Consider the following 14,933-nt stretch of genomic DNA (forward strand, 5'->3'; position numbering starts at 1 on the left):
CAAGAGAATTGCGCCTAATAGGGAACAGACAGACAAGACAGCTTTCATGTCTAGCCAAGTTTCTTTCCCCTCCTCTTTCTCTCTCTCTCCCACTTCTCATCTTCCCTTTTTGGCTTCAAAGTTGGCCTTCATTTGGGCTTGTTTCTTAGGTACATCTGGTGAATAAGGTCACACATTGATTTTATTTTGGAGATTGGCAGCCGGGTCAGGCTTAGCTCTGAGACTGGAGAGCCACACGGCTGCTGGAGGGCGGGTGCTGGAGATGCTAGCCTGGGATAGCACAGAGCTAGAAGGCGGTGTCTCCAGGCAGCTGGTGCTGATGGGACCATTCGAGAAGGCACTCCGGCACTCAGAGTGGCCTCTGCTCCCTGTGATCTCAAGGCTCAGGAGTGTGGGCTTGTAAAATTTATTTTAAATACAAGAAAAGTGTCAAAAGCCCCTCCTGCTGTCCCCACCGTGTGCCGTTTCAGCTGATCTGTGCTGGACTTTAGAGGAAAAAAAAAAGTGTTAGCTCTGCGGTCCCTTGAGGCTTCAATGTGATTATAGAAGAGGAACTTAAGTTTAAGGACCCTTACCTTGTAAGTAGCTGCTCAACCACACAGAACCATAGTTTACACATGTTGGTGCAAACTGGGTGGAAAAGGAAGCTCTTTACCTATGTGTTCCGTAAGGGGAGGGAGGACAGATTAGTAAAACATTTTGGTAGACTGTCTGGATTCTTTTGTCCTTAGTCATGAGGCTGATGTAATAGCATCCAACTGATTTCATGGTAAAGACAGTCACAGTTCCCAGAAAAATCGTTTCCCCTTGCACCACTGAAGACATTCCACTCCTACTGCAGCCCTTCAGGAATTGGTAAGCGAGTCCTTCCTCCTTCAAAGCTTTGGTGGAATGCACAGGGCCACTTGTTTTCTGAAGGATGAAGATGTCCTGGATTTTAAGAATGTCCTGTCTGACCTCATTCCTGTGTGTTTAGCCTTAAGGAACAGAATTCACTGCTGGCCCAGCTTCAGGGGGAAGGCACAGGGTTGCACACTCTGAGCCCTGCAGCCTGTGAGATTAGCTTGAATCATGAGGAATGAGCTTGGGAGGGAGATGGGATGATGAGAGGGGAGGCCAATCCCACTCATGGCTGGGTTTAATGCTCTCCTTCCTTCTCACCCCCACTGGCTGTGGTTTCAAAGTTTGTTCTGCATTAAGATGCATCAATTCTCAACTGTTTCACTGGAATAGAAACACACACTTATTTTATAGTAATAAGGCTCATTTAAAAGAAAGCTGCACATCTAAGAATATGCCACATCAATTATTAAAGGTAGAGATAGAAGATACCAGTGTGGAGTAGTGACCATGTTCTGGGCCAGAAAGTCAAGTCCTGAGTTTATTTCTTGTCCGGCCACCAACTCACTCTGACCTCAGACAAGGAGAACACGGAACCTTCTCTGGGCCCCAGTTCCCCGTCCACAAAGGGACATTGCCTATCAGCCTATACAAGTCTACCGGCTGTTGTGATGGTGAAATGAGAGAATATAGAGAATAGTGCTGCATACGCCATCAATGTTAAACAAGAGGGAGGGGGGTACCGTTTGAGTATTAAGAGGTTGCTTTGAGAACTGTGATAGATTCTGTGAGGAGCTCCCCAAGAAATCAAAGCCTTGATGGACTGTTGGGAGGTTTTGTGGCATCTCAAGCCTTCTGAGGCTGGCTTCAGGGCAGACAAGGGCCCGGCGCCCTCAGAGACTGCAAGGCTGCACAGGTGGGTCCAATCCAGGAGAGCAAGCCGTCCAAACTCCAGGAACTGGCTTTCATGAAAATCTGGAAGAAACCCAACCTGCCACCCATCATGTGTTAACGAAAGACAAACTCACAACCTGGCTCAATTTTCTCTCTGCAAAAGATCCCATCTTGCTGGGGACACTCTGGACACACTTTGGTGTCTTTCCCTTATGTAGATCTGATTGAGCCTTCCCTGGCTTTCCTCCTTATTCACCTTTTTTTTTTTTTTTTTTTTTTTTTTTTTGAGATGGGGTCTCACCTTGTCGCCCAGGCTGGAGTGCAGTGGTGCGATCTCAGCTTACTGTGACTTCTGCCTCCCAGGCTCAACTGATCCTCCCACCTCAGCCCCCAGAGTAGCTGGGACCACAGGCATGCGCCACCATGCCCAGCTAATTTTGGGGGAAGGTATTTTTGGTACAGACAGGATTTCACCATGTTGCCCAGGCTGGCTGGTATTGAACCCCTGAGGCTCTGCAAGTCACCCTATCACTTGAGTCATGTCCTCTTTGGCCTCCACGAGACTGAGTAAACCAGGAGTCCCTCTCAGGGTAAATTGCTGACAGTGGAGAGCCAGTGCTTGTCCCTCCGGTTAGCCAATGTCGCCATCTAGAGGCAATTCAAAAGTCTCTTGCAGCAAGGGGTAATGTCTATTTCTGTAATTCCTGAAATGTCTTTTTTCCTGCCCTTAGAAGTTTAGAATCCCTCTCACCCACGGTGTAGCATTGGCTGCATCTGTGACTGTGGGGAAGCCCTCCTCCAAAGCCCAGCAGGCACGATGCCAAGGCACCAGCACAGCTGCTTCCTGTGGGTTCCAATGCCCCCTCCTGTTACATTCACTCACTACACCAGATCATAAAAAATAAATCTTTTAATTGCTTTGTAATTGGCACAGATGGTATAATTCAAACTCACATTTTTATTTAATAGACTCTGAAATATCACACTGTAGCTCTCACTGAAATAATACAGGAATCAATTTTTAGGTTTACAAAAGTACATTCGGCAGCAGCATCATGTTTGAAAGTTACTTGTAATATCAGACTGGGGCTTGAAAAAATAAGAGAAAAAGCCATCTGGAAAATAAAAAACAAGCCATACTGAAGCCATCTGTCATGACTATTGGAGAATGGTGTTTTGGGTTTAAGATCTTGTTACTTTATTAAATGATCCAGAAGAGTTGCACAATTCTGGCTTGTAAATACAGCGGGGAAGCTGTAACTGTGCCTGGAAAGTGCTCCTCAGGACAAGGAACGTCAAAGTCAGGCTTTGTTGAAACCATGTGCCTGAACAGGCTTTGAAGGAATCTTTCGTTTCTTAGGAGTAATGAGATTCACTGGTTTTTGATTTAAAAAATCATCCCAAAGAGATTATAGTGGAGGAGATAATCATTAAACTCCCATTACTGTAGGTCCCAGAGGAAAAAATCAAAAAGTCCTGTCTCTTCAGGATGATGTCAGAAAGGACCAAGTCCTGCTTATGTTATCCCTTGATTTCAGGGATACCACAGACTGGCAGTGACACAAGCTCTCACTACCAAATTAATTTTTTTTTTTAAGAGACAGGCTGTCTCTAAAAAAGGGGGGGGGGGGGATTCTCTGCATATTAAAAGGTTGCTTTAAGAAATGTGACAGCATCTATGAAGAACTCCCCAAGGGTTCAAAGCCTTGATGGACTATTGGGAGATTTTATTTTTTTAGGTAGGAGTACAGTGGTGCAATCATACCTCACTGCAGCCTCAAACTTCTGGGCTCAAGTGATTCTTCCACCTCAGCCACCATGCCCAGTTAATTTTTAAATTTTTTGTAGAAATGGGGTCTCCTGATGTTGCTGAGGCTGGTCTTGAACTCCTAGGCTCAGGCGATCCTTCCGCCTCTGCCTCCCAAATTGCTGGGATTACAGGCATGAGTCACCGTGCCTGGCCAGCAACAATTTGTGTTTTGAGAATTAACCCGAGCCATTTCCTGAAGTTGCCTGTACTGCCATTCCACAGTTGGGAATATCTTCCCATATCTATCGGCTAGGGAAGAATCTGGGGGCAGAAATCACCTTATTCCAGAGCAGCAATCTAGACAATGTAGTAGGAGTTTGTAGGGAGTAGTTAACCATAAGGAATTTCCTATTAAAATGAGATGAAAAAGGGGAATCCCTCTGAATTCCACGATTAGAGGCATCAGTGACCAAATTTTAACCTGGAAAAGGCATTCATGGATCAGTTCATGCTCCTGGGCAGAATTCAATATTGAACACGATTCCTAGCTATTGATTTGGTATCTGTTCTGCAGAAATGTTTGAATTTCTCAAACTCAATCCAAAGTCACTGCTTGAGACAAGCTTCCTATGTCAGAGACTAAGCACAGATGGTTTCCATCAACACACGTGATCATTAGTGCTCTCCACAGGTCATAGGAGAGCAGGACTGTGCTGGGACACAGGGAATATCGAAATGAAAATCTAGGTTAGTGCATAGTTAGTGCTCTCAGTATTCCCTGGCTCAGTGCTCCTGTGCCACCTCCAGCGGGGCCTTCACGTCTGCTGCGCACTTCTCCGGGGCGGGTTTCTTTGAGTAATCCCGCTCTCCAAAAATGGTGCTTCCTATTCGGACATTTGTAGATCCTACTTCAATCTGTAGGAAAGAAGAGAAGGTATCGAGGATCAGGTTTAAAATAATAAAATGGAGCCAGTGCTGAAGCTGTGCTCCCATTCTGGCTCTCAAGAGCCATCTATGAAGAATAATAACACAGCCGAAGATGGCTTCGGGGGGGGGGGGGGGGGGGGTGATGGTTCTCCCCAGAGATTTGACCTCTGAGGGCGTATATAGGAAACAAGTTGGGTTTCTCTAGATTTCCAGTGGTTGGGGAGTGTGGCTGGCACTCAGCTAGGTGCAGGTCAAGGACATTAGACGTCCAGTGTGGGATGCAGCCGCATAGCACAGCACACCCACCTTTCCAATGTGCCACGGTCAGTAGATGAAAAAAAAATCCTTATAATTATCTGATCAAATTCCATTTTACTTACCAATGCAATGTATTTTTGCACTGTTTTAAGAAATACAATTTTCCAGGAATGCAAGTTTATATTTTGATTTTTGAAACTTTATCAAGTTATTTGCTATTTCAGAAAATCATGTATTTGCATTGCCAATCTAGCGCACTTGTATCAGTTGATATTTACAGCTGTTGATGTACACATAAGATTGTTGGTGAATCTACACTTCAGAGTAAGCCTTGGATGGGTGCAGTGGTTCATGCCTGTAATCCCATCTCTTTGGGAGGCCGAGGTGGGTGGGTTACCTGAGGTCAGGAGTTCGAGACCAGCCTGGCCAACATGGTGAAACCCCGTCTCAACTAAAAATACAAAAATTAGCCGGGCATGGTAGCAGGCACCTGCAATCCCAGCTACTTCAGAGGCTGAGGCAGGAGAATCGCTTGAACCTGGGAGGTGGAAGTTGCAGTGGGCTGAGATCGTGCCACTGCACTCTAGCCTGGACAATAGAGCAAGACTCAGTTTCCAAAAAAAAAAAAAAAAAAATGAAGCCTTAGGCTGCTTCATTGTGATTTGCTGTGATACAGCCAGGCCCACGCACTTATGTAATGATATGTCTTTCCAAAAATTATAGCTTAATTTCTTATTTTCCTTTAGACTACACTTATGGAATTATGTTTATAATTAATATGTAATGATATGTCTTTCCAAAAATTATAGCTTAATTTCTTATTTTCCTTTAGACTACACTTATGGAATTATGTTTATAATTAATATGTAATGATATGTCTTTCCAAAAATTATAGCTTAATTTCTTATTTTCCTTTAGACTACACTTATGGAATTATGTTTATAATTAATATGTAATGATATGTCTTTCCAAAAATTATAGCTTAATTTCTTATTTTCCTTTAGACTACACTTATGGAATTATGTTTATAATTAATATGTAATGATATGTCTTTCCAAAAATTATAGCTTAATTTCTTATTTTCCTTTAGACTACACTTATGGAATTATGTTTATAATTAATATGTAATGATATGTCTTTCCAAAAATTATAGCTTAATTTCTTATTTTCCTTTAGACTACACTTATGGAATTATGTTTATAATTAATATGTAATGATATGTCTTTCCAAAAATTATAGCTTAATTTCTTATTTTCCTTTAGACTACACTTATGGAATTATGTTTATAATTTATGGAATTATATTTAATTTTTTATTTCCTTTAGATTACACTTATGGAATTATATTTTGTTTTAAAAGTTCAGATGTCAGGCTATAATTTCTATACATTTCTTTTACTTTTATTTTATTTTTTATTTTTTTTGAGATGGAGTCTCGCTCTGTCAGCCAGCCTGGAGTGCAGTGGTGTGACCTTGGCTCACTGCAATCTCCGCCTCCCGGGTTCAAGCAATTCTCCTGCCTCAGTCTCCCGAGTAGCTTGGATTACAGGTGTGCGTCACCATGTCCAGCTAATTTTTGTAGTTTTAGTAGAGAGGGGGTTTCACCATGTTGGTCAGGCTTGTCTCGAACTCCTGACCTTGTGATCCACCCGGCTCCACCTCCCACAGTGCAGGGATTACAGGCGTGCACCTAGCTCTTTTCAAAAAAGAAAGGGCATGGGGAATGGGAGATGCTGGAATAGCTGAGACCCTGAGACTGGGTACCCTATTGCCATCTCAAGGCATTTCCAAGGCTTCTACAGCAAAGATCTGCTCTTGTGTCAGCCTCTCAGACACCCTACTCCCACCCCTCGAGGCAGACAGGGCACTGGCTGGACACTTACCGCGTGCTGGAAATCCACGGACATGCCCATGCTCAGCTCAACCTGGTCAGCAGGGATGTTCAGCTTTTTACACAGCTCCTCCCGGAGGGCCAGTAACAGCTGACAGAAAGAGACAACACCTATTTTACTCCTGCCTTCTCTAATGATGCCCAAAAGTGGCTGAATCTGGACTTCTCTGACAACAGTTATGTATTCCTTTTTTATTTTTTATTTTTTTTATTTTTTGAGACAGAGTCTTGCTCTGTCTCCCAGGCTGGAGTACAGTGGCGTGATCTTGGCTTACTGCAAGCTCTGCATTCCGGTTTCATGCCATTCTCCTGCCTCAGCCTCCCGAGTAGCTGGGACTACAGGCGCCCGCCAACATGCCTGGCTAATTTTTTGTATTTTTTTTTTTTTTTTTTTTCAGTAGAGATGGGGTTTCACCATGTTGGCCAGGATGACCTCAATCTCCTGATCTCGTGATCCGCCCGCCTCGGCCTCCCAAAGTGCTGGGATTACAGGTGTGAGCCACCGCGCCCGGCCAGTTATGTATTCCTTATGATTTCAAGGCCTGTCAAAATTGCCAGAAGTTACTGAAAGGGATTTTTGCAAACTATCCCACTTTTGAGGAAACTATTAGTCCACTGGAGAGGAAGAAAGCTTATATTGTCTAAAGACTATGTTTTAGCCAAATTCAAGTTGAGTTGAGAAAGGTTTGCAGGGCTTTGGGAACCTGTTCTTCCCTTTTCCTTCTGAGAAGAGTTCAGAAGAGGGCTAGAACACTCGGACAGGCAGTGTCTGGGATGTCTCTGCAGTCCCCACTGCAGCCAGCCCTGCAATAGCACTCCAGCCCCCTGCTTCTTCAGCACATGAGCAATCTCCCCGACCCCCCAGTACCTGGAAGTCTGGATTTGGTCCTTGACTAAGATCATGCCCAAAGCTTCCTATGGTCATCAGCCCCACAAACTCCAGGCTAGGACACTTGGCATTTATGTGCTCCACGACGGCTATGGTCTCTGAAGGTGGGAGGCCATGTTTACCTTCACGAAAAGAGACGGAAAACAGGTATACTGCAAGGGTAAATGGCCAGAGGAAGGCTCCATTTTCCTCCCTTCCTTATGACAGAAGAGGTGACCCCCAACAAGAGAACCTCTTGAAAGAGCCTCAAGTCCTAAAGAGTAACTTTATACTTGGGGTTTTCTATGTTGCTCTGCTTCTGGTCAGGTTCTAAATTTCTCAAGAAGAGCTATCAGTTGGATTCTCTTTCCTCCATCTCAAGATTTCAGCTGAAAACAGCTAGGAGACATGGAAAAGAAAAAACCTTGCTTTTTTGGGATACCAGGAAGATTTGCATTGCCAAAATGCAAATGCAACCTGAGAATTACTTTTCTAAATCAAGAATTTTTATAGTTTTATTAATTTAATGGAGTTGCAAAAAATTTAAAATAAAGTACATGTTAAACATTTTTGGCTATATATTTGCAAAGTTTAACTGAACTTTCTAATTAACAACTGGAGGAGAAATCTGCGGCAAGCAATTATTTGTTACACAGTTATAAGAGCTATTGAGGCTGGGTGCGGTGGCTCACGCCTGTAATCCCAGCACTTTGGGAGGCCGAGGTGGGCTGATCACGACGTCAGGAGATCAAGACCATTCTGGCTAATGTGGTGAAACCCCGTTTCTACTAAAAAAAAAAAAAAAAAATTAGCCAGGTGTGGTGGCGGGTGCCTGTAGTCCCAGCTACTCAGGAGGCTGAGGCAGGAGAATGGTGTAAACCTGGGAGGCGGAGCTTGCAGTGAGCCGAGATTGTGCCACCGTACTCCAGCCTGGCTGACAGAGTAAGACTCCGTCTCAAAAAAGAAAAGAGCTATTGATATTGTCTTGCTCCCATTTATTAGGTGGAGATGCCAGTAACATTTACTTCAGTCTTTAGGGCATATTATAGCTAATTATCAAGAAATGATACAATAAATACCTGATCTATAGTTGATTTCGGATTTCTATTGATAATTGGGATTTAAACCCAGGCAGTCTGACTCTAGGACATTATCTAGAAAACAGATGCCTCTACTGTGTTCCTGCATACTAAGATTTGGTGAATACTGGTGCTTTGATGGCTGCAATCGAATACCTGATCTGTATACATTTATTCTTAACGAATAGTAACAACATGTGTAGGGCTCTGTGCTAACAGCGTTGCCTGGATTATCATATTCAATCCTAACCACACCCTCTGAAGTAAGCATTATCATGATATCACTGCCAGAAAAGGAAACTGAGGTACAGAGAAATTGGGTAACTTATCCAAGGTTACAATACTGGAAAGTAGTGTAGCTCAAACCCAAGGTCTGTCTGATTTCAAAGTCCATGCTTCTATTCACACTATGTTACACTGTTAATCCAAGCCCCATAAAGATATTCATTGACTGGTGCTCACAGTAATTTTTTTTTTTTGAGATGGAGTCTCATTCTGTCACCCAGGCTGGAGTACAGTGGCGTGATCTCAGATCATTGCAATCTTCACCTCCTGGGTTCAAGGGATCCTCTTGCCTCAGCATCCCAAGCAGCTGGGACTATGGGCGCACGCCACCGTGCCTGGCTAATTTTTGTATGTATAGTAGAGATGAAGTTTCACCACGTTGGCTGGGCTGGTCTCGAATTTCTGACCTCAGGTGATCCACCTGCTTCAGCCTTCCCAAGTGCTGGGATTACAGGTGTTAGCCACCGCACCCGGCCCACTCACAGTAATTATCTTCCATTCTTTCCCAATGCAACATTAAGTAATTTTTTTAAGATCTAAGAGTATTTATATACTCTTAGGTCTTAAAAATTTAAAATACTCCTTGCAGGAGTGATGGTGACCTTTGGGGATTTTCAGATGAAAGTCACAATTCCAGGCCGGGTGCAGTGGCTGATGTCTTTAACCTCAGCACTTTGGGAGGCTGAGGTGGGTGGATCACCTGAGGTCAGGAGTTCAAGACCAGCCTGGCCAATATGGTGAAACTCCATCTCTACTAAAAATACAAATATTAGCTGGGTGTGGTGGTAGCATCTGCCTGTAATCCCAGCTACTCGGGAGGCTGAGGCAGGGGAACTGCTTGAACCCAGGAGGTGGAGGTTGCAGTGAGCTGAGATTGCGCCACTGCACTCCAGTCTGAGCAACAGAGTGAGGTTCCATCTCAAAAAAAAAAAAAAAAAAAAAAAAAAAAGGCCTAGTACAGTGGCTCATGCCTGTAATCCCAGCACTTTGGGAGGCCGAGACAGGTGGATCACTTGAGAGGTCATGAGTTCGAGAGCAGTCTGGCCAATGTGGTGAAAACCCAGTCTCTACTACAAATACAAAAATTAGCCAGGTGTGGTGGCGTATGCCTGTAGTCCCAGCTACTTGGAAGGCTGAGGTGGGAGAATTGCTTCAACCTGGGAGGCAGACGTTGCAGTAAGCCGAGATCACACCATTGCACTCCAGCCTGGGCGACAGAGCGAGACCCCATCTCAAAAAAAAAATCAGAAAAAAACAAAATACAAAACAAAGTCACAATCCCCTTCTTGATTCCCCATCCATTCTTCTTCCCCTAAAATTAAGATATAATGAACCATGATGTAGTAAAGAATGATATACAGACTGGTTTGCATGTCATTATGCTACCTAGATCACACATAAAACAGCCTACTTAGAGGCCTGTGATCCTGTGATTTGTTTCCATAACCTTATCCATCGGACACTTGGGGCCACCCATTCTCCCTGAGCTTCACCCATCCTAAGGGAAGAAAAATCTACAATTCAGGTCTGGTCACTTACTCTCTTCTCCGCTGGTGTTAATCTGGACCATAACCTTTAACCTTTCAGGAGAACCTTTTTTCTGCCAGGAACTGTTCACTTTGTCTGCCAACTTCACAGAATCCACTGTTTCCAGCATGAAGAGATTGGGGACAGCTGTAATGAGACAGAGGCAAGGTAGTATTCCTTATTTGCTCTATTGCAGCAAGTAACATGCAACAAATCTCTGACTTGTTAGAGGAAAAAATATGCCAGGAAAAGAAAAACACAGTTAAATCTCAGTTCCTCTAAGAAGACAAATGTGACAGTTTTACCAGATACAAATTCAAATGTCAGACCATCCCTGGCTAATCAGCAAAGGTAAATAAGGGAAACACTGACGTACATGATCGGGCAGCATATATATCCGTATGCTTCAAGAAGCTGGTAACGGACAGATTCCTAGTAAAAGGCTTGATCTATGTCTTAGTTCAAACAGAGAGAAACAGGTCAGGATGACAGCGAAGAAAGGATAACCAGTGGAAGCCAAGATGCTTCCCCAGCATATCACCACATTCTTCAACTTTCTGGGATGAGGGTATTCTTATCCAACAAAGACATCACAATGACCCCAACACTGGCCGGGTACAGTGGCTCACACTTGTAATCCCAGGCGGGTGGATCACCTGAGGTCAGGAGTTTGAGACCAGTCTGGCCAACATGGTGAAACCCCATCTCTACTAAAAAACTGCAGCAATCCACAGGACAGATTACCACAGTTTACATAACTATTCCTCTTGTTAATGGACATTAGATTGTTTCTTATTTTTTATTACAAAAACAAAGCTTGGATATAGAAGTTGGTGCTATGTACAAGTATTTCAGATGGGTAGTTTGCAAATATTTTCTCCCATTCTGAGTTGTCTCTTCACTTTGTTGTTTCCTTTGCTCTGCAAGAGCTTTTTTTCTTTCTTTCTTTCTTTTTTTTTTTTTTTGAGACAGTCTTGCTGTGTTGCCCAGGCTAGAGTGCAGTGGCACAATCTTGGCTCACTGCAACCTCTGCCTCCCGGGTTCAAGTGATTCTTCTGCCTCAGCCTCCCAAGTAGCTGAGATTACAGGTGCCCACCACACCTGGCTAATTTTTGTATTTTTAGTAGAGATGGGGTTTTGCCATGTTGGCCAGGCTGTTCTTGAACTCTTGACCTCGTGATCTGCTGGCCTTGGCCTCCCAAAGTGCTGGGATTACAGGCGTGAGTCACTGCACCCAGCCTGCAAGAGCTTTTTAACGCGATGTGATCCCATTTGTCCATTTTTGTGCTGGTTGCCTGTGCTTTTGGGGTATTTACTCAATAAATCTTTGTCAAGGTCGGGTGTGATGGCTCATACCTGTAATCCCCACACTTTGGGAGACTGAGGAGGGCAAATCACTTGAGGCCAGGAGTTCGGGACCAGCCTGACACAGTGAAGCCCTGTCTCTACCAAAAAATACAAAAATTAGCCAATGTGGCTGGGCATTGTGGCTCACGCCTGTAATCCCAGCACTTAGGGAGGCCGAGGTGGTCGAATCACTTGAGGCCAGGAGTTTGAGATCTGTTTGGCCAACACGGTGAAACCCTGTCTCTATTAAAAATACAAAAAAAATTAGCCAGGCATGGTGGCACATGCCTGTAATCCCAGCTACTTGAGGCTGAGGCAGAATTCCTTGAACCTGGGAGGCAGAGGTTGCAGTAAGCCGGGATCATGCCACTGCGCTCCAGCCTGGGTGACAGAGCAAGACTAGAAAGACTAAAATAGAAAGAAAGAAAATATACATATATATTTGGCCTCAAGTGATCCTCCCACCTTGGCCTCCTAAAGTGTTGGGATTACTGGTGTGAGTCACTGCATCTGGCCTCAAGAAGCCTTTATGGAAATGAATTGAGTGGTGAGGTTGAGTGAGTATAATGGATCATCCAGAAAGGAAAATAGCACTAAAACAACAGTTCTGTTAGGCTTTCCTGCCCCTTCTACGCCTGCTGGCTCCTTCCTCCCTCCCTCCTCCCATCACCTTTACATATTTCCAACATGGTCCGGTGCAGTGGCTCACACCTGTGATCTCAGCACCTTGGGAGGCTTAGGCGGGCGGATCACCTGACGTCAGGAGTTCAAGACCAGCCTGGCCAACATGGTGAAACCCCGTCTCTACTAAAAACACAAAAATTAGTCAGCATGGTGGGGCACACCTGTAATCCTAGCTACTTGGGAAGCTGAGGCAGGAGAATTGCTTGAACCCATGAGGCAGAGGTTGCAGAGAGCCGAGATCATGCCACTGCATTCCAGCCTGGGTGCAGAGTGAGAGCCTGTCTCAAAAAACAAAACAAAACAAAACAAATTTGTCCAGACTAATGTCTTGGAGAGTTTCCCCAATGTTTTCTTTTAGTAGTTTCAGGTCTTAGATTTAGATTTAAGTCTTTAATCCATTTTGATTTGATTTTTGTACATGGTGAAAGATAGGAGTCTAGTTTTTTGTTTTTTTTTTTTTTTTTTTTTTTTTTTTTTTGAGGCGGAGTCTCGCTCTGTCGCCCGGACTGGAGTGCAGTGGCCAGATCTCAGCTCACTGCGAGCTCCGCCTCCCGGGTTTACGCCATTCTCCTGCCTCAGCCTCCCGAGTAGCTGGGACTACAGGCGCCCGCCACCTCGCCCGGCTAGTTTTGTATTTTAGTAGAGACGGGGTTTCACCGTGTTAGCCAGGATGGTCTCGATCTCCTGACCTCGTGATCTGCCCGTCTCGGCCTCCCAAAGTGCTGGGATTACAGGCTTGAGCCACCGTGCCCGGCCAAGGAGTCTAGTTTTATTCTTCTTCATATGGATATCCAGTTTTCCCAGCAGCATTTATTGAAGAGATTGTCCTTTCCCCAGTGTATGTTCTTGGCACCTGTGTTAAAAATAAGTTCTCTGTAGATGTACAAATTTATTTTTGAGTTCTCTATTCTGTTTCACTGGTCTATGTGTCTGTTTTTATGCCAGTATCATACTGTTTTGGTTACTATAGCTCTGCAGTATAATCTGAAGTCAGGTAATGTGATTCCTCCAGTTCTGTTCTTTTTGCTCAGGATGGCTTTGGCTATTATGGGTCTTTTGTGGTTCCATATAAATTTCAGGATTATGCTTTTCTATTTCTGTGAAGAATATCACTGGTATTCTGATAGGGACTGCACTGAATCTGCAGACTGCTTTGGGTAATAAGGTCATTTTGACAATAGTGATTTTTCCAATTCATAAACATGGAATATCTTTCCATTTTTTCATGTCCTCTTCAAATTCTTGCATCAATGTTTTATAGATTTCATTGTAGAAATCTTTCACTTCTTTGGTTAAGTTTATTCTTAGGTATTTCATTTGTAGCCACTGTAAATGGGATTACTTTCTTGATTTCTTTTTTTTTGTTAATTTTTTTTTTTTTTTGAGACGGAGTCTCGCTCTGTCGCCCAGGCTGGAGTGCAGTGGCGTGATCTTGGCTCACTGCAAGCTCCGCCTCCCAGGTTCATGCCATTCTCCTGCCTCAGTCTCTCGAGTAGCTGGGATTACAGGCGCCCGCCACCCCGCCTGGCTAATTTTTTGTATTTTTAGTAGAGACGGGGTTTCACAGTGTTAGCCAGGATGGTCTCAATCTCCTGACCTCATGATCCACCCACCTCGGCCTCCCAAAGTGCTGGGATTACAGGCGTGAGCCACCGCGCCCGGCTACTTTTTTGATTTCTTTTCCAGATCATTCACTGTTGGCATACAGAAATGCTACTGATTTTTGTATATTTATTTTGTATCCTGCAATGTTACTGAATTTGTTTTTCAGTTATAATAGTTTTTTGGTGGAATCTTTAGGTTTTTCCAAGACTCTACAGTTTTAGAATCTCCTGGTAAGATGAAGAAGTACTCATTTACTTACTCCCTCAAATCACTGGATCTTAGCAGTCTTTAGTGATTTTGTATTTCTCTGTTTGAGGATGAATATTTTTCATTTGATTACTGGCCTTTTGTATTTTACCACTTGTAAACTGCCTCAGTTTTGCCTATTTTTTTTTTTCCTATAGATTAAACAAAAGATTTGTAGCTCTTTATGTATTCTGGATATTAACCTCTTCCCACTTCAAAATATTATTTTCTCCCACTCTGTGCCTCCCTTCTGCTTTGACATGCAGAAAGCTTTACTTTTTGTGTGATCAAATCTGCTAGTTCTTCCTTTTGAATTTATTATTATTATTATTATTATTATTAGATAGGGTCTCCTCTGTCACCCAGGCTGGACTGCAGTGGCACAATCACAGCTCACTGCAGGCTTAACCTCTTGGCTCAGGTGATCCTCCTACCTCAGCCTCCCAGGTAGCTGGGACTACAGTCACACACCACCACGCCCAGCTAATTTTTTGTATTTTTAGTAGAGACAGGGTTTTGCCACGTTGCCCAGGCTGGTCTTAAACTCTTGGGCTAAAGTGATCTGCCTGCCTTGGCCTCCCGAAGTGCTAGATTTACAGGCATGAGCCACTGCACCTGGCCTAGTTGTTTTTTTATGGTTTCCAGATTTTATGTCTTGCTTAGAAAAGCCCAAGAAAATAAAAGTATTTTCCTGTATTTTATCCTAATACTTTTTTTTTTTTTTTTTTTTTTT

At 43.7% G+C, this 14,933-nt stretch overlaps 1 protein-coding gene across 1 annotated transcript in view; it reads right to left on the reverse strand.

Moving 5' to 3' along the window:
• Positions 1-2,626: 2,626 nt before the first annotated feature.
• PLPBP (pyridoxal phosphate binding protein) overlaps positions 2,627-14,933 on the reverse strand; it is a 23,350-nt gene continuing 11,043 nt past the window's right edge. The window contains exons 5-8 of the mRNA XM_017849365.1: positions 10,331-10,465; positions 7,428-7,570; positions 6,552-6,650; positions 2,627-4,399 (exon numbers count right to left, since the gene is read on the reverse strand). Coding sequence (XP_017704854.1) covers positions 4,268-4,399; positions 6,552-6,650; positions 7,428-7,570; positions 10,331-10,465 — 509 coding nt within the window. The 3' untranslated portion in view covers positions 2,627-4,267. The remainder of the gene's footprint in view (positions 4,400-6,551; positions 6,651-7,427; positions 7,571-10,330; positions 10,466-14,933) is intronic.

This window comes from Rhinopithecus bieti, unplaced genomic scaffold (genome assembly GCF_001698545.2).
Source record: "Rhinopithecus bieti isolate Rb0 unplaced genomic scaffold, ASM169854v2 scaffold_32047, whole genome shotgun sequence".
In the NCBI taxonomy this organism is placed as follows: domain Eukaryota; kingdom Metazoa; phylum Chordata; class Mammalia; order Primates; family Cercopithecidae; genus Rhinopithecus; species Rhinopithecus bieti.